The following is a 17,092-nucleotide window of genomic DNA, read 5'->3' as shown; positions in this document are numbered from 1 at the left end:
TGTAAAGATATCTGAGCATTGGAGTGCGTCAGAGCGGCATGACAGTTGGTAGACAACCCTCGCACTTTGGTAAGTCCCGTAGGCATATGAACGTTTCAAAAAGTGGGGGAGGGGCTAAGCTCAGGGCATACTTCAGGGAACTTTTCTGGAAAACAAGCCGGATGAACGGTGGGGGTGGGGTGGGGGTGGGGGGTAGAGTGGAGGTTTTCGCTCTTTATTCAAACGTAATGACTGCTATTCTAGGTATGCAGTTAGAGCTGTTTCGCACCGGTGCACACTCTTGCCTATCCGCTTCATCTATGCCATTCGGAAAATAAGGTTATCCAGCCTCCCAAGATTATTCATCCATTTCAACGTTGTCTTTCCTGGGGAGCCGAAATTCCACGAGCGGGTAGGCATTTTGGGCCATTGAGGAGGCATCTGTCATCACATGGTAGATGCCAAAATATGGCCTGAACATAGGCTGGTGAGAGTTTTGGAAGTGAATCGATAGCTCACAGTACAACAGATTTTGCATGCGCCCTCATTCGCTGGCTGCTTTTCAAGAGATAAGACTTGTCAGCATTTTAGGCGTAAACAAATTAGAAGCTTGAAACTGCCAAAAATCACGTGATAAAAGTCATAGAACTGGAGAATCTCCTTTTGAAAACCAAGCTACAAAATAGAGGCCCTTCTGTCATATATTCCTTGTCCGAGCCCTGCTCCCGTCCGCCGTCGGTGGCAGCTGTCCTGGTCCGGCTGTCTCCGAATGACTTGACGGCGAACTGATGGTATGACTGCTTTGGTGCACATTTCTGGATCAGCATTGCCACTAACTGGGATTGTAAAACATGTATTGCGACACTTGCAACAGTATCTTTTTCCTTATTATCTTTCCCTTACAACACACCGCAACAGAAAAATGCCGCCGGGAAACTGCCTACTTTAGGTATGAAATGGCCCAACGGCCATTTAATTGCCCGCCCCAACGTAGATAACTTGATCTGCTTGTGTGTGTGTAGGCAGGGGGTAACCAAGCCTTGCCAAGAGGAACACAGAGTTGACAAAAAAACGTTTATGGTGATCCCTCCACAAAAATACACCGAATATAGTTTACTTGTTAACAAGAGATACGGTTTTTCTTCGTTTCATTGTTGTTTGTACGTGGTAACCGGAAACAGAAACCAGAGGCTACCGTGAAATAAATTATGTTTACATTTTGAACACACGCCCGGGTGGCCGGCTAGATATCCTTCGCTCAGGTAGGGGTCAGTTTCGCATCCCTGAGATCTCAGGAACTAAGAGAGCTAGAGACACCAATTGGCCTGTACGTGAACTCACTTAGGTCAAAATTTGGGGTCCCTAGGCCATGACTTTTGAATAGAATAAGGTCAAACAAGGTCAAATTCCAGGTTGGTCTCCAAAGGGCTCCCATAACCTAGATAACTGTCTCTAAGCAAAACTTCACATGCTCAGTTAAGGTCAGTGAAGTTGTCTGACCTTTTGAAGGTCATGGTGACCAAAATCATACAAGACGGTTCTGAGTTTTGCATTGGAGTAAGCGAGAAATACTACGCTAGGCAGCTACTTTTCTTTTTTTAAAAATGTTGACCTAGTTCATTTTAGGTCAATGACCTATTCTGACCTGTAAGAAGTCCATGGAAAATGTAGCAATGTGTTTCCTGCAGTCGATAGATTCGAAATGAGCACCAGAGACTATCCTATACAGCAAGCCTCTAAAGTAATAGAACAGGTTGGTTTTGACCTTGGTCTGACCTTTATATCTGACCTTAGGTCAACGTAATTTGTTCATGAAATATGTGTGTTGCCTAAGAAAGCATCTCAGAGATGTATGGCTTCGTCTAACATTCCATTGTTGCATCAGATTGAACGACTCCCTAGAAGTCGACTTCGCTGAAACCATGGCCTGATTTTGGCCTGCCATAGGTCAGCGGCCTTGTAAAGTAAATCTCAGCTTTTGATGCCAAGCGATCCACTATTCAATCGTCTACAGCTAGTGCAATATATGGCGTGGCTGCGTGGCCGTTCGGAAACAATTCTGAAAAAACCTTCGGGGGCGAGTCAGTTTGACCCCCCACCCGAGCGCGTGTTAAGGTTAATAAAATGCAGAAATCAGGCGTTCAACGACCGTATAGAATACATCAGCCGGTGTCCTTAATTTGCAATGGCTTAGTGGACCCCTTCTAAACCGATAGAACTCAGAAGCTTTTCCATAATGTTTTATCTGCGCTCTACAGACATTGAGGACATCGCGAAGGTAGATTGTAGATCGATATGTTTTGTCAAAATTTGAGGGTGAAAATTTCGCTTGTAGATCGAGTGGTCAGCAATGTGTATTAATATCGGCCAAACTATGTTTGGTCTGGAAATGTAAAATATTTAGTCAGAAGCGATCAATGATACAAGCTTAAAGAACGTGTTTTTAGCATGCGTGCTCGCAAATCTTAGCAACAAAAACCTCGACACCAGGCGTTGCAGTCTCCAGTGGTCCGCGGAGCGTTGGCTCAGTGGTTGAACTTTCCGTCATGGTCCACCGGTGGACGAAAATGATAACGATTCTGAAATAATTACCTGCAAACACTTGAATTGGTTACTAATAAGGGCTACGTGACATAATTTTGAGCATGCGTACTAGCAAATCTTGTTTTTAAAAAACCTCGACGCTAGGCGTTGCAGTCTCCGTAGGCCTCGCAGTGTCGGCTGAACACCTGATACTGAGCCGTGGCCAACGGATGGACGAAAATGAAGGACGAGTCTAAAAAAGTACCTTTGAACGCTTCAGGACATCAAATGTTACATGCTCAAAGCAGTCTGGGCGCAGGTTTCACGTGTGCGATTTTTAGACTGATGATAAGAGCAAATTGGCCCGTAAAACTCCGCGCAGTGGTGCTGGAATCTGGTGGTGGAACTGGAAGAGTAAAGGTAGATTCTCTATTTTTCGTGTTTCTGTAGCAACTAATCTGCCCAGAAGACAGATTACTACGGCGTCTGCCGTCTGGTGACACTTGCTGTGGTTAACGCTGTTCGATTTTACGGAAGCTGCAACCCGGACGATCGCTGTTCTTGCTCTCTAGGTTGCGGGCGGGCGTGTTCAAACCTTTTGATGCACTTTTTCACTTATCCATTCTGGAAAAAAATGAACGGTCTTAGGCAAACATGAGATGGCCTTGTTTTTTTTAAAATTCATTTCGACCTACTCTATTCAATAATAATGAGACCACTATACTCACAATAATAAGGCCCATTATTTCCTTCCGGGCAAGGGCCCCTTGAGTAGAACACCAAGGGCACATAGCCGGTTCCGGTCAAAAGCTGAGGGGCTACTCCCGTCCCATCGCGGAGCGTCTTCTGGCTGTCATTCTAGCGACACGGGGCGGGATCTCCTGGTGGATCCGGGGGCCATTGGAAGGATTATCATATCACATTGTCCCCCTCCCTGACAAGGGAAGCCTTCCGACCCACTCAGTTGGCCCCGGATCAGCACAGGAACCCTCATTGACGTAAAAACACCCCTGATCGCCAAAGGTGGTCCAATAATTGTCACACAGGTTCCAGTTCCGTGTTGTTCTGTTTTCTTCAGAGATATTGAGGAATCCCTGAGCGTAGATTGTAGATCAAACGGGGTCTTAAGCTTGCATTAACATGGCTAATCTGTATTCGTCTTAAAATGTTCAGGATTCAGTCAGAAATGATTACTGATAAAAACTATATAATATGGATTTGAACATACGCGCTCGCAAGTCATAGCAACAACGGCCTAAACGCCCGGCGTTGCAGTCTCCATAGGCCGCGTGGCGTCGGCCTGCGGTTATGACATTTAGTGGTTGCCAATAAGCAAACGAAAAAGGCGACGTATCTTGAAAAAGATGGCTAGTGAGCTACGTAAATGGGCATGTATATTTAAATGTGGTGCAAAAGTAAACTAAACACAACCTTAATCTGAAAGGTGGGGGGCCGGTTAACACTGTTGGCCCTCCACCTTGAAAAGTGGGGGCCATGGCCTCCCTGGCCCCCCTGTTCCTACGCCCATGGTGACGCCCGAATGCAAAAATAAATCAAAAGAACCGTGTTTAAAGCTAATGAAAGGTTGTTGATCTTTTAAAAATAAGGTAAAAAGAAAAGGGTACTGATCGAAAGCTCGAATATTTGCGTTTTCGGGGGGGGGGGGGAAGGAATAGGCAACATACGAAAGGAGCTATGTGCAGAATAAAAATTTCATGAGACATCAGATAATAAGACTGGGTGCGAAACCATGCAAGGCTGAAACGCTGACCTATGGCCCGTGTCAAGAGGTCACCTTTTTCACATCGACCTAGGTGAATATTCCTTGTTCAAGTTTCGTTGTACGAGCCTTGGTGATCCCGAAAGCGTAGCCTTTGATAATACTTCATGCATCATCTTGGGTCATACGACGCCAAAAACATACCAATGACAACTCGAGCTACGAAGACCCATCGGTGCATATCTCTTAAGCCCGTAAGTCAGAGGACATTGATTTTATGCCAGGTGGATTGTACTCATTAGGCAACACCTGGCACCAATATTCGGTACCATTTGAAACATGACCGTGCTAGATGGGCGCCCTGCTGGTGCTGCGCTGGGTGAGAACACACCAGCTAGCAGGCAATCGCTAGTGAGGGAAGCAGCACATGCCAATCAACGGCCTCATTGCTGAGCGCTGGAATGTGATATTTGTTTTACTGGGTGCTCATGCTAACATGCAATAGGACATTGTCCTAACAAAACTGATTCCCAAGCATCTAGCTTGCTCGCGCGTTACTACACGCTTATTTTAACACCACTGCTTTGTGCCACGCTCATGGTGCAGAAAACTGCGCATTCGTAGGGGCCAGATTCAGGACCGCTTCTCGCCCCAGTCGGCATCCCGTCCGACTTCCCTCGCGCCGCACGCTCCTGTCGCGGGCCGGCGGCGACTGCCCTTTGACCGGCGTCTCGCCCCAGGGCCACGGCCGGCGGTCAGCCGCGGCTGGCACGGAGCGCGCAGAGCGCTTCGGTCCGGCGGCCGGCCGACAACGCGTGCTGCTGCTGGCGAGTGGCGTCCGTCTGCGCCTCCGGGGCCGTGCGCCGGTGGATCCTCTGTCGGTTTAGCAGCGCCCGCCATGACCCTCAGCAGGCGGCGACGGGTGAGTCGGAATGAACGGCCCCGGATGTGCGCCGTAGTAGGGGACAAACGAAAACGGCACCACCCGTCCGTTGACAGCTCGGGCCCATTCTACGCAGAATTTACAGCGTCGGACGTTCGCCCACGGAAGTCTGATTGCCATGATCCCTTTACAAACGCGCTGTCGGTTTCTAATTGTTGCCATCCACGGAGCACTTTTATAACGAAACACGCACGACTATATGACTACAATGGCGATGCAAAACAGAGTGCAGAAAATGATATTGCGTGTGCTGGTCAGTTGGAAACGGCGGCCCCCATGCTGGACGGAGGGAGGGAGCGAGGGGGGGGGACACGGATGAGTTTGCCCAATCTGCGAGAAACAAGTCATCTAGAGACTGCCTTTCTCCAGCCTGTTGGTCGGGCTGCCATACCCCCCCCCCCCCCCCCCCCAGCCATCAGGCCGGGGCGACCACTGGTGTGGCGCCAGCCGGGACGACACGGCAGTGTCCGGCGCTGTTGACAGGCGGCGACCCTGCTGTGGCTGCCGCTGCTGGCGGCCGCGACTGCCGCTCAGCAGGACCAGCAGACCTCCGGCTGGCTGGTGAGCCACGACGGGCCGCTCGCCGAGGAGATGACGCCGCTCGGTGTGCCCATGCCCAGGTTCCGGCCGCCAGGTACAGCACAGACGGCCGCCGCACCAGCGGCCATCCTACGGGCTGGAGGATATTTGGAGAAGTGAAGCGTCACGATGTCCGGGAAATTATCAACATATCCAGTGACTTTTTAGCGACAATTTCAGAATTCGCTCGAAATGCGAAAGTGGTCATTTATGGCACGAGCACACCGAATCTGAAGTCTATTTCGCAATATTACCTAACGTTCAAGGTCAAATTCAAAATTAGATAAAGTTCTCCGTCCCACCCAAAAGTTACCGGCCGACCGATTTCGGATTTTTTAGATCAGTTTTTTTCTCATTGCATGAACTTGAACATTGTATTATAACTGACGCCCTGTGGTGTGGCGCCAGCCGGGACGACACGGCAGTGTCCGGCGCTGTGGTGTGGTGCCCAAGCGGGCAGGGGGGCTGCGTTGGCGCCAGCGCAGTCCTCCGAGCAGTAGCGCGTGCTCTACCAGTCGTGACACTGCTGGCGGACCAGCGCCCCCGGCGTGCCCTGTTCGACACGGGATGTACGGACACCCTGGTTCACGTGAGCTGCTACCGCACGTGGCGCCCGTGCGCGGTCAAGATGCGAACGGTGAACGATGGAGTGTTGCGGTGCGTGGGCACCGCCCAGGTGACGTTCGACTAGAGGCAAGCAAGTAATGCTCGCGAAGCTGGTGGTCCCAGATCGTCCATCGGGGTTGTACGTGCTGATCGGCATGTCCGGCATCACCGCGTTAGGAGGCATCAGTGTTCGGTCCCCGACTGACGTGCAGCTGAGTGCGGCAACGCAGGAGGCGCCGGAGTCGGCAAGTGACGAGCCGGCATGCGGCGTGGCGGCGCCGGGCAGCGGCACGCGAAGCTCACTGGCGTTGGAAGCGGCGGATTTCACGGCTCGGTTCGACGGCGCTCACTGGAGTGTGGCGTGGAAGTGGGCGCATGGACGTGGTCCCGAACGTCTGGGGAACGACGTGAGTGAATACGCTGTGCCGGCTGAAGCACGAGAGACCCACGACCGCGAGTTGGCTGAGTGAATGACGAACGGATGGCTCCGGCCCTATGACGAGCAAGAGGACGGGCCGGCTCGGGGCCTGATTCCCTTGATGGCAGTTCAACAGCCGCACAAGGGGAAGGTCAGGCCGGTGTTGGACTACTGCGAACTCAACCGGCATGTGACCGGGCCCACCGCGGACGCTGACGTGTGCGCCGAGCAGTTGCGCCACTGGCGCCAGCGTGGTGCCCGGTTGGCCGTGGTCGACCTGAGAAAAGCGTGCTTGCAGCTGCGTCTGGAGCGCCGACAGTGCTGATGCTGATCAGACGCAGGATTGGCCTCATGCGACAGTTGGTCGACGAGTTCCAGCTCTCGGTGACCCTCCAGCTGATGCGGTCACAAGACAATCCTGCCGACTCGCTCACCCGAGTTCCCCAGACCTGGCTGCGAGCCGAGCCCCGAGATGCGACTTCAGCCGCAGCAGCCGCCACGCCAAAATGTTTCACGGCACCCTCGCGAGATGCGACTTCGGTGTCCGCAACTATCGGGCCGGAAGAAGTTGCGGTGCCCCGGTGGACCAAGAAGCCGTTCACGAGCCAACGGCAAGCGACGTTCGTGTCCGGATTAAAAGCATACACGAACGGACGTGGCACCAGGGGATCCGCCGGTCCCTGTGGTACGCCAGGCGGGACCTCGGCGGACACGTGGCACGGGCCGACGTGCGAGCCGTTGTCAGTCAGTGCGATGTGTGCCGTTCGATTGACCCTGCGTCGACTCGCTGGCGGTCTGGCTCACTCGGTGTCCCGACAACATGGACCCGACTCGCGATCGACGTGACCCATTGCCAAGGCCGCCTCTACCTCACGATCGTAGACTGCGGGCCGCCCCGGTGCAGCATTTGGAGCGCACTACGACGGTCTGACGCTGCGGAAGTAACGGATCATCTGCATCGAGTGTTCCTAGAACGTGGCGCCCCGGCTGAGCTTTTGCTGGTCAATGCCACTGAATTTCGGAGCCGGCGAATGGCTGTATTCGCCGCGAAGTGGGGGTTTCGGCTGTGATTTCGCGCGGCGCACGAGGCCGGCGGCAACGAAATCGTGGAGCGCCACCACCGAACTATAAATGTGATGGTCGCCCGCAACGGTGCTCAGTCAGTGGAGCGGTGCATCGTTGCAGTGCAACTTCGCGGGACGGCGCTAACTCGCTAAGCACGCCGATGGCGCGGGTATTTCGCGCAGGCGGTGCTGACCTGCCGAATACCCAGCGCGCTGCCGAACCCGCGCCGCCGCTGATGCAGGAACCCGTCTCATCGTCATTTCGCGTCGGCGATGCGGTGTGGATGCGGCGCCGGGGGCCCGCCACGCGGTATACCGATGTGTCGCGCCAGGGCGTAGTTACGCGGGTCGTGTCGGACCAGGTGGTTGAGGCCGACGGCACGCCCTGGCACGTGCGGTGCCTGCGGCGCCGGAACCCGCGGAAAGGCTCGGACGGGAGCCGAATGCCTGGTGCGGGTGAGGAGTTTGGGGACGACACAGGCACGCTGCCGATGACGAACATTGCATCGAATCATGATTACACGGGGGGGGGGGGGGGGCGGTTCAGATCCGCCTGCCGTGCCACCGAGCCCGTCATTCGCGTAACCTGCTGAGTGTCCATTGCTAACGTGGAACGATCGCGCTGAAGTGTCGAGCGGCAGTACGAATTCTCAATCATTGTGCTGTGGTGAGCATGAATTGGATGAGTGCGGTGTGCGGAAACATGACTTGTTCGTGTTCGTGTTCAGCAACGGTGCGGCGCTACCACCGCCTCGGTCGGATCCTCCACAAGGAGAGAGGGTCACGGGAACCGCTGAGGAGCGGTCGCGCTCGCCGGCAACCAGCCGAGTCGTACGGCTTCAGTGCCCCTACCGATCTCATTGACGATTATGAGTGGTTGTACATTGGTAGAGTGGCATGATTGCTTGCGATCAGGTGGAAGTGTGGTGTGATTGTGCGGGTGTGCGCCCTCGCCCTCGCTGTCTTCCGAGCTCTGCATCTGGCTGGGTGCCGGGGGGCGTCGCCTGACCACGGGTCTCCCGATCCGCCGGGGGTGAAGGGTCGACCGCTGAGGCGGCGGCAGGGACCCGACGTTCGCATGCGCCAGTCGGTTTTTTGGACGGGTCCGGGCGAATACACGCTATGTTCTCTTACGCGCTCGTAAAATGTGACCTGGAAAGGTCAGAATTCTGACGGATGCTAGTTCCTGCGCCGGTGAATAGTCTAACGCTGAAAAGTCCGAAATCAGCCGGCAACGTTTGGATGATGTGGGGCTGTGTCATTTGAACTAGAATATGACCTTAAATGACACGTAATATTAATGATTTGGCCTCGGAGATAGGGTGATGTAAAATAGACGTCAGATGCGGTATTCTTGTGCCGTGATCGATCATATGACGTTTTTTCAGGGAGGTTCAAACTCGCTGCTACATAACGTTGCGTCGCTTTCTTTTCAACTATTGTAACCATGACTGCTCAAAAGCAGCACTTCGTCAGCGCGTTTTTCGATTGTCCTGCACTGGCGAAGGTTCTGGTCGGTCTCTTTACGTGGTTATTGGCGATCAAAAATATTATTAGTCGCCAAATTATGTAAGTATTGGTAATATTTTTGAAAATCATTGCATTTAATATCTTGGCACAAATCAATTCGCGTCTAACACAAACTTGTCTGGTATTTCTATTGATGCTAACGCGGATCATTTCATCAGACCGCGCCGTGCCGTAGTGCACCCGTGTCGTGACCTATGCCGTCTGACCTATGCCGACCTATGCCGTCTGACGCAGGGTACGCTCCGCCCACGCTGCACTGTCCGGTCGGCTGGCAGTGGGATGGCCGCCGCTGTGGAGGTCAGTTTCGCACCAGCTTGGGTCCAATAGTAACGTCTGAGCTGACCAGCACACAGTTCAGCTCAGGTGATGCTCCATTCGGCACAAAATGGGAAATGCGCCCTCCTGTGCTTGCCTTTACCGAGATGACATGTACCTGCACTGAAATGACACATAGCGACGTAGAAGCATAGAGCACGTATGCATGTTTACAAGGACACGCACCCCGGTCGGCTCACCCGCTTCACCATTTCGGCCACGCGTGCCTTTCCAGATGTCAATGAGTGCCGGCTGGAGCGAAACGAGTGCCGCAGCGAGCGCGTGCTCTGCATGAACACGTTCGGCAGCTACCGGTGTATGTGTCGGCACGGTTACATCGGAGACTACTACACCGTCGGCTGCAAAACAGGTTAGTGCCGCGGCCACCCACCGGCCCAAGCTCGGGTTGGTCGGCCGGCGCCAAGTGAACGAATGCTTGCTTTCTGATGAGGCATCTTTGTGTCCGACTGCAGCCGCGCAATTTCCGAAATCTTTGTGTTTCTCAAATCAGGAGTGATGCCGTCCAGGCGAGGATTAATCGTCACGAGACGCGGCTTCAGTTGGCGAAACGCGGAACAGCCGGCGTTCCCTGCAACCCTCTATCTCTGCGACACCAGAAGCCTACAGAGGCGACAGGCAGAACTGTTGGGCCCAACGAAGCGCTAGTTTTGGGCGGCCGGCCGGCCCTGACTGAGCATTGTCTGACGCGCCCGCGAGATCACGTCTGCGTATCTGATCTGCCGTTCCGCCCGCTCCCTTTCAGAGGAAGAGTACTGTGCGACGAGGTTCCGCGCGGCTGAGACCCGGGCTGAACCCTAAACGGCCGCACCAGCTGCCGCCGCTAGCAGGAGCGGCAGCAGGAGCTGGAGCCCTGTTTGGACCGCGACCGACCTCGGCGCCAGGTAGAAGCTCTCCCCCCGACACCGGTGCTCGAGCGGCTGAGGTGGTGCGCGCGGCCAAACGAATACAGCTCTCTGCGAACGTCTGGCGTGTGTGATTCTGGTGGCCGGACTGACGAGGCTGTGGGCAGCGGGGCCCGTCAGGACGCCCGCGAACGTGCCCACCCGGCACCGCCCGAGCACACAGACTCGCGCCGCCCCCTGTCTCGCCGGCGGCTGCAGGCGTGGCGACACATGACGAGCTGAGCGGGAGACGCGCCCATCATCGTTCGCTTGTGACCTGTCAGGCGCCGCGTGGTCGCATTAAGCAGCTGGCCAGGTCAGACGCCGAACCGTCGGACGTCTGTGGCGGCTGGACAGTCACTGGCACGTGCAGACAGCTCGCAGAAAGGTGTTATCATCCGTTCTGGCCGATATTTTGGCACGCTTTGATAGACGCGCAGGAGACGGACAAGTTGGAGTTGCCACAACTTGCGTCCCACACCCTGCCACATGTTCCATCCCCTCGCCTGCCTTCATGCGCCGCAGAATGCCCTCCGCTCCCCGTTTCACCGAGCGGCAGGAATGGGCTGTCACCAGTGCAGTGGCCACCTCGGCTCACGTACCCGTCACGGGGCTACCATGCCCGCCTGTGCTGCTGGCCGCCGCCTGGGCGTCTTCGCTGCCGACCGCGCGCCGCCTGCACAGGCCGGTCTCGCAGCACATGTATATTCCACTACATAGCGGCAGGCTAACGCGGAGGGCCCCGGCACCGACCGGCAGTTACAAAACAACGGCGCCGACCGCTGGCGTCCGCGCGCCAACCGAGCTGAACGACGCAGGCCTAAGTAGACACCGCGCGGGCAACACGAAACGAGGGCGGGATCTCTAAAAGAGCAGCTATCACATCGTAAGGAATGTCACGTTGAACGTGCCGGGAGAGGCACGAGACGACGCCGACGCGGCGGACCGCGCCACGCGGCGAGTCAAATCACATGCCAATCATAAAAGCGCTCCAATTGTGACCGTAACTGAATCGTCGACCGTTGCAGACGAGGGAAACATACATCGCTGACGCCCGCCGGGGTCGTGGAATCCCGTGAATTAGCTGCCCGTTGCGGAGCACCGCTGGCCAGACACGCGCCGCACTGCCGACTCGCACAGCACCCGTGCGAGCAGAGCAGCCGTCGACAGTATTGCCACAGACCTGAAGCTGATCCTCCGCAAAATCAACAAACCATGATAAAGCTATCGATAACAAAGAACATAAATAGACATAAATAGTTGCCTGCCCGAGCCGATTGGCGCGCCCGCCGCCGGGCCGGCGTAATTTCCCCCTCGGTACACACCCCAGGCGTATCGGCGCGGGCCAGCCGGGCCGCGGCCGCCCGTCAGCACCGGCCGGCGTGGTGACCGCCTGTCGCGCTCGTGCGTGGCGCAGTGCCCTCCGCCCGGGCGGCGGCGGCGGGCCGACGGCGCCATCTCTCGGTCGGCGCCGTCCCGGAGCCGACTCCACCGCAGTAGGCGCAGTAAGCGGCTCACAACTTCTTCAGCATGGGCAAGTTGAGGATGTCCGGGATCTCGATGTCCTCTAGCCGGATGTTGGAGGGGTTGAACGGGAACCGCACGGGGAAGGCGAACTTGGTGTCCATCAGCAGCCGCGCCTGCAACGAGCCCGTGACGTCAGCCGTGACGTCAGACGAGCGGGCGGCGGCCGGCGGGTGCGCCTACACACCAACAGTGCCACAGCCCGACACAGTGTCCTGAGGCCCGCCACTGAGACAGCGGCGCAATCAGCACTAATCTACCACAAACGGATGCCATCGCCCATGGACACCTGGGAGCCGAAACCACTTTGTAAGCCACGTTTACATTGAAGACAAAACTGGGTGCACACGATATTTTCACTAGACTGGCGGGAGCACTTTCTCACAAAATACGAGTAGTCATCAACAATCTAGTAACATCGCAGTCAAGCACCCAACAGAACATTGCAACCTTGCATTCTATCTCCCCCTCCCACCACAACCCACTTCCCACTATCACATCTATCATCGCGACAGATGCAGCAGAGGTCACCACCAGCCGAGTGGAGGCGGTGGCGCCTGACGCAGCCCGCCACTGACCGAGCTGTCCGTGTCCGGCTCGCGGTGCTTCTGCAGATGGTCCTGAACCTTGCGAATGAAGCTGATCGGTACGCGCTCCTCGTATTCGTCCGGCGTGTACAGGTTCAGGATCTTGATGATCTGCGGCACCGGGAGGCCCGTTAGTGGGCTCAGCTGACGCCGACAGCCAATCCGCGCGCGGCCCAGGCCCCGGCCAGCGAGGGCCGCCACAGACCGTCCGTCTGTCGGCGCGACCCCACTCTCCCGCTGAACACCGCCAGCCAGCGGCGCGCGCCAGGCCGGGCCACGTCCCGGCCCGTCAGAGCGGGTGTCGGCGGCGCGGCGGACCCGCCACCCACCTGGGGAGAGGTGAGCTTGTCGCACATGTCGCAAACACGCGACACGTCCTCCTCGGTTTTGCGCGCCTGCAGCAGCTGCGACGCCTGAATGATGGGCTGCAGCGTGTCCATGACGCCCGTCTCCTGGTCCTGCTGCCGGCGGCGAGGGCGGGCGTCAGCGGCGACCGGCCGCGTGGCGTCACACATCATGGGCTGCACGGCACCACCGAACGGCAAACGTTCGACCAGTGCCGACCAAGCATTGGCAACGGAGAAGTCAGTGCGTGATGCATGTGTGTCGCAATGCTTCAGCTCGTGATAGCCTCGTCGCAACATCTATCCCACTGGCGTTTTTCCCGGCGAATGGAGGCCAATAATGCGCTTAACAACCAGTACCCGGGCGGGGCCCGGGCAGGCTCAAGCCGCCCGGTTTAGGCTGTGCCCGGCGCCCAAAGGTGCCGCCCCCAAACCGTATATCGATTCCCCTGGCCGAAGGATTGACAGGGGTGGAAAATGCGACGTCACCAGTGAGACCACAGTCCTGCCCCTCGCCGTTGCGGCCGCCGGAGAGGGATGGCAGGGGTCACGCCTCACGTGGAGCCGGTTGTCCCTGCACCACTGCTCCAGGTGCGAGAGGTTGTAGCGGATCTGCATGCCCTTGGTCCAGTGGCACAGCTCCTTGCGCAGCAGCAGGTTGTTCAGCGAGTGCGCGCATATCGAGTAGAACAGCTGGAGAGAGGGACGGAGAACAGTCAGCATCAGAGGCGTGCGGCGTCGGCAGGCCGACAGCCAGACGCTGCTCGACAGCCCGCTACTGAGCACGCGCCAGCTCAGCTATCCTCGCCATATGTCACATCACAGGCAGAAACACGGAACTTCCCAGTCCTGAAGACAGCTGTGGGCATGTCAAACAGACGTTTCCACCTGCATACACGACCTTTTCCAGGTACCAAATACTCCTAGACTACACCGCGTCTGCTTAGAAACCAAGCCGATTGACACGCGCGAGTCACACGTAGACTGCATGACGGGGCATGCCACAGTCCTCCCCAGCTGGACGCGGAAGCCGGACGTTCTGGGTTTGACTGCCTCCCGCCGGCCCGCACCGGTCCGTGGCCCAACGTGACGCCGTGTTCCGCCTGCAGCCGCCGCCTCCCCAATGAGCGCCGGGGCCCGGCCGCCGCGTGCAGTGGCGGCCCCCCGCTGACCTGTTTGAAGACCTGCGCCGTGATCTCCGGGTCGACGCCGAGCTCGCAGAGCGTGCGGTAGATCTTGCGCAGGCCTGGCCATCAGGGCGTCCAGGGCGTGCTCGCTGCTCACGGGGGCTCTCCAGCTGGCGGGACGAGGAGCCGGCACGACCGCGGATGCCGGCCGGCCCGACCCGTCAGGCCGGCGATGGGCCTCGTGCTCCAGCACGGCCGGCCACCACCACCGGCTGCACGCGCTCCTCCAGCAGCTGATCACCAGCTGCCGCACAGGATGGCGGGTTAGTTCATCACCATCGTCTGCATGCGCTCCCCCCCCCCCCCCCCCCAGCCGCCTGACCCCCTGCTGACGCGCACGGCGGCCAGGTAGGTTCAGAGGGCCTGGTCGGGTCCACGAGGTATAAGCCCACACGGCTGCGTCAGACGGGAGGCCAGCGTACGTGACACATTCGCACGCCACTTTCGAGGGGTCAAGGCAAGCGCACCCGGCACATCCGCAGACGGGCCGAGCCGGGAGACCGCGTACCTGGTATATCCACATTGCGACGTCGGAGAGCAACCTGGCGGTACTCGGACAGGTCGAAGCTCTTCAGACACTGCTCGTTCTGTTTCTCAGTGTTCTCCGACTGGAACGCCTGGCACGCAACAAAACTGAACGTGAATGATGTGGCAGACGGGCGGAATCACGCCTAACCAACATTGTGTCCGGAAAAGCAATGCCCTAAGTGTGCATACCTTTCATAAGGATCACGGTAGAAGGTTACATGCAACAGACAAAATGCAACCACATCCTTATTAAATAACTGGACCGGCACTCGCACAGCAGTTAGTCCACGCGTCCACCGTTTGGATACTTTGCCTCCCATGCTCAGATACCACTTCACCTCCACGTAAGCTTCACACATGCCAGCAAGCGTCCCGTTGCGTCCCGTCCCGGTCCGGTCCCGGTCCCGGTCCCCAGTCCCGGTCCCGTCCCCGTCCCCGTACCGTCCCCGTCCCCGTCCCGTCCCCGTCCCCGTCCCCGTCCCCGTCCCCGTCCCCGTCCCCGTCCCCCGTCCCCGTCCCCGTCCCCGTCCCCTTCCCGTCCCCGTCCCCGTCCCCGTCCCCGTCCCCGTCCCCGTCCCCGTCCCCGTCCCCGGTCCCGTCCCCGTCCCGTCCCGTCCGTCCCGTCCCGTCCCGTCCCGTCCCGTCCCGCTCACCACGTCGCCGCTGTACTGCTTGAGGTTGGTGCAGCAGGCGGCACACGTTGGCCAGCCACATGACGAGCGAGTCGGCGTCGTCGCGTCGCTTCGTCACCACGCGCTTGACGCCGTTGATGGCGGCCGTCAGTCAGGCGGCGCAACCTTCTCGTCGTCGTTGACATGGTCCGTGTGTCGAATGCACATGAACAAGATGTAGGCGGGCAGGCCGGGCAGCAGGACGGCCGCCGTCTTCGGTCGCAGGTCTGGCGGACCGAGGGTGAATTCACCAGCCATCGCCAGCACAACATCGGCTGCGACACCGGTCACGGGTCACAGGTCGTCGAGACAGTCTCGGCAACAGTCGCGGTTACAGTCGCGGAAACACGTGACGGTCGCGACGACGGCCCAGCCGTGTGTCTGGCGAAGGAGCTCAACCCCCGAGTCACCGATCCTGAGCCCCGCTCCCAGGCTCCGGTCCCAGTCGCGGCGACGGTGACCGCGACACTCATGCCGACAGGTCATGTCACAGTCACGGCAACCGTCACAGTCGCAGCACGTGAGCAGCAGGACTTATCGCCGAGCAGCTACGCCATAATTCATCCCCTAACAGACGACTGTCTTCCATCGAGAAGACAATGTTCAGCTGGACCGCGGCGTCATATCGTTGCCAGACCTGGCACGGACAGTTCGGTACCACTGAACTCTCGAGCTCGGTAAACAACTATCCTAACATCTGAAAAGCTTGCGAGACGCGGTCCACACAACGAGGCACGCTCAAGAAAGAACCTGACTTCAACACAACCACTCAAGCAAATAGGTCAAGTGAATATGTCAAGTGAGAGCATTCATAAGACCAACACGAAGTAATCCCGCCAGACCCACCACACACACAACGACCCAGGACACCGCCTCAGCACAGCGCCGCAGCACAGAGCCCTACAGAGCAGCCATGACCGGCCGACCCCGGCCGGCTGGTCAGTTGGCTGAGGCCGCCACAGCAGCGCCGCAAGTGTGGCGAGTGGGATGCACAGCAGGGTGTCGGCACATGCACAGATGGACACTGCCCGGAAAATAACTCTGGTCCTGCTTCAAGCACACAGAGGCGCCACGCGTGATGTCTGCGGCAGCGAAACAGGCTTACACATAACAGTTCTCGGTAAGTGCCGAATACAGGTTAGGCAGATTCCACTGAATCATACCGAACTGTATAGCAGAACTAAAACATGGCATCTCCTCGAGTGCGGGAAAACTGCCCATAAGCAGCCGGCCCGTGGACTGGGCGGACCGCTGAGCGTGGTGCCCACCGAGATGAGACTGCGGATGAGGGCCTCCTCGTCCTCCTTCTTGTACTCGAACATGCCGACGTAGTCGACGCTCTTGTGCCGGATGACGGGCATGGCGGGGCCCTCCTGCTGCGGCCCCTCTAGCAGCTCAGCACCGGGCTCGGCGCCTGTCGGCGGGCAGGGCGGCCGGTCAGAGCGTGCCACCCAGCCCACAAAGCGCGGCTCAGAACGGCACAACAGACAGATCACCGAACAGAACAGCACAGGTCACTCGTCGCCTGTCGACAGAACACATAGTCAGAAGAGAACAGGGTGCACTGTGGTGAGAGGAGAGAAAGAGAGAGTAGTGAGTGAGTGTGTGTGTGTGTTGTGTGTGTGTGTGTGTGTGTGTGTGTGTGGTGTGGTGTGTGTGTGTGTGTGCGCTC

At 57.5% G+C, this 17,092-nt stretch overlaps 1 protein-coding gene and 1 long non-coding RNA gene across 2 annotated transcripts in view; one reads left to right on the top strand and one right to left on the bottom strand.

The window, feature by feature from the left end:
* The first annotated feature begins 9,619 nt into the window (after positions 1 to 9,619).
* LOC119100783 (uncharacterized) lies at positions 9,620 to 10,618 on the top strand. The gene is made up of 3 exons (XR_005094464.1): positions 9,620 to 9,659; positions 9,913 to 10,047; positions 10,441 to 10,618. It is a non-coding gene; the product is annotated as an uncharacterized LOC119100783 (long non-coding RNA).
* Positions 10,619 to 11,270: 652 nt separating this feature from the next.
* LOC119100098 (unconventional myosin-Vb) overlaps positions 11,271 to 17,092 on the bottom strand; it is a 94,361-nt gene continuing 88,539 nt past the window's right edge. The window contains exons 28-36 of the mRNA XM_037223212.1: positions 16,689 to 16,834; positions 15,612 to 15,647; positions 15,419 to 15,505; positions 14,730 to 14,838; positions 14,207 to 14,280; positions 13,593 to 13,727; positions 13,020 to 13,151; positions 12,682 to 12,801; positions 11,271 to 12,219 (exon numbers count right to left, since the gene is read on the bottom strand). Coding sequence (XP_037079107.1) covers positions 12,094 to 12,219; positions 12,682 to 12,801; positions 13,020 to 13,151; positions 13,593 to 13,727; positions 14,207 to 14,280; positions 14,730 to 14,838; positions 15,419 to 15,505; positions 15,612 to 15,647; positions 16,689 to 16,834 — 965 coding nt within the window. The 3' untranslated portion in view covers positions 11,271 to 12,093. The remainder of the gene's footprint in view (positions 12,220 to 12,681; positions 12,802 to 13,019; positions 13,152 to 13,592; positions 13,728 to 14,206; positions 14,281 to 14,729; positions 14,839 to 15,418; positions 15,506 to 15,611; positions 15,648 to 16,688; positions 16,835 to 17,092) is intronic.

The sequence above is a fragment of the Pollicipes pollicipes genome, unplaced genomic scaffold (assembly GCF_011947565.3).
Source record: "Pollicipes pollicipes isolate AB1234 unplaced genomic scaffold, Ppol_2.1 Scaffold_4881;HRSCAF=5763_pilon_pilon_pilon, whole genome shotgun sequence".
Lineage (NCBI taxonomy): Eukaryota > Metazoa > Arthropoda > Thecostraca > Pollicipedomorpha > Pollicipedidae > Pollicipes > Pollicipes pollicipes.
Note: the sequence above shows the minus strand (reverse complement) of the source record. Positions and strands in the feature narration are given on the sequence as shown.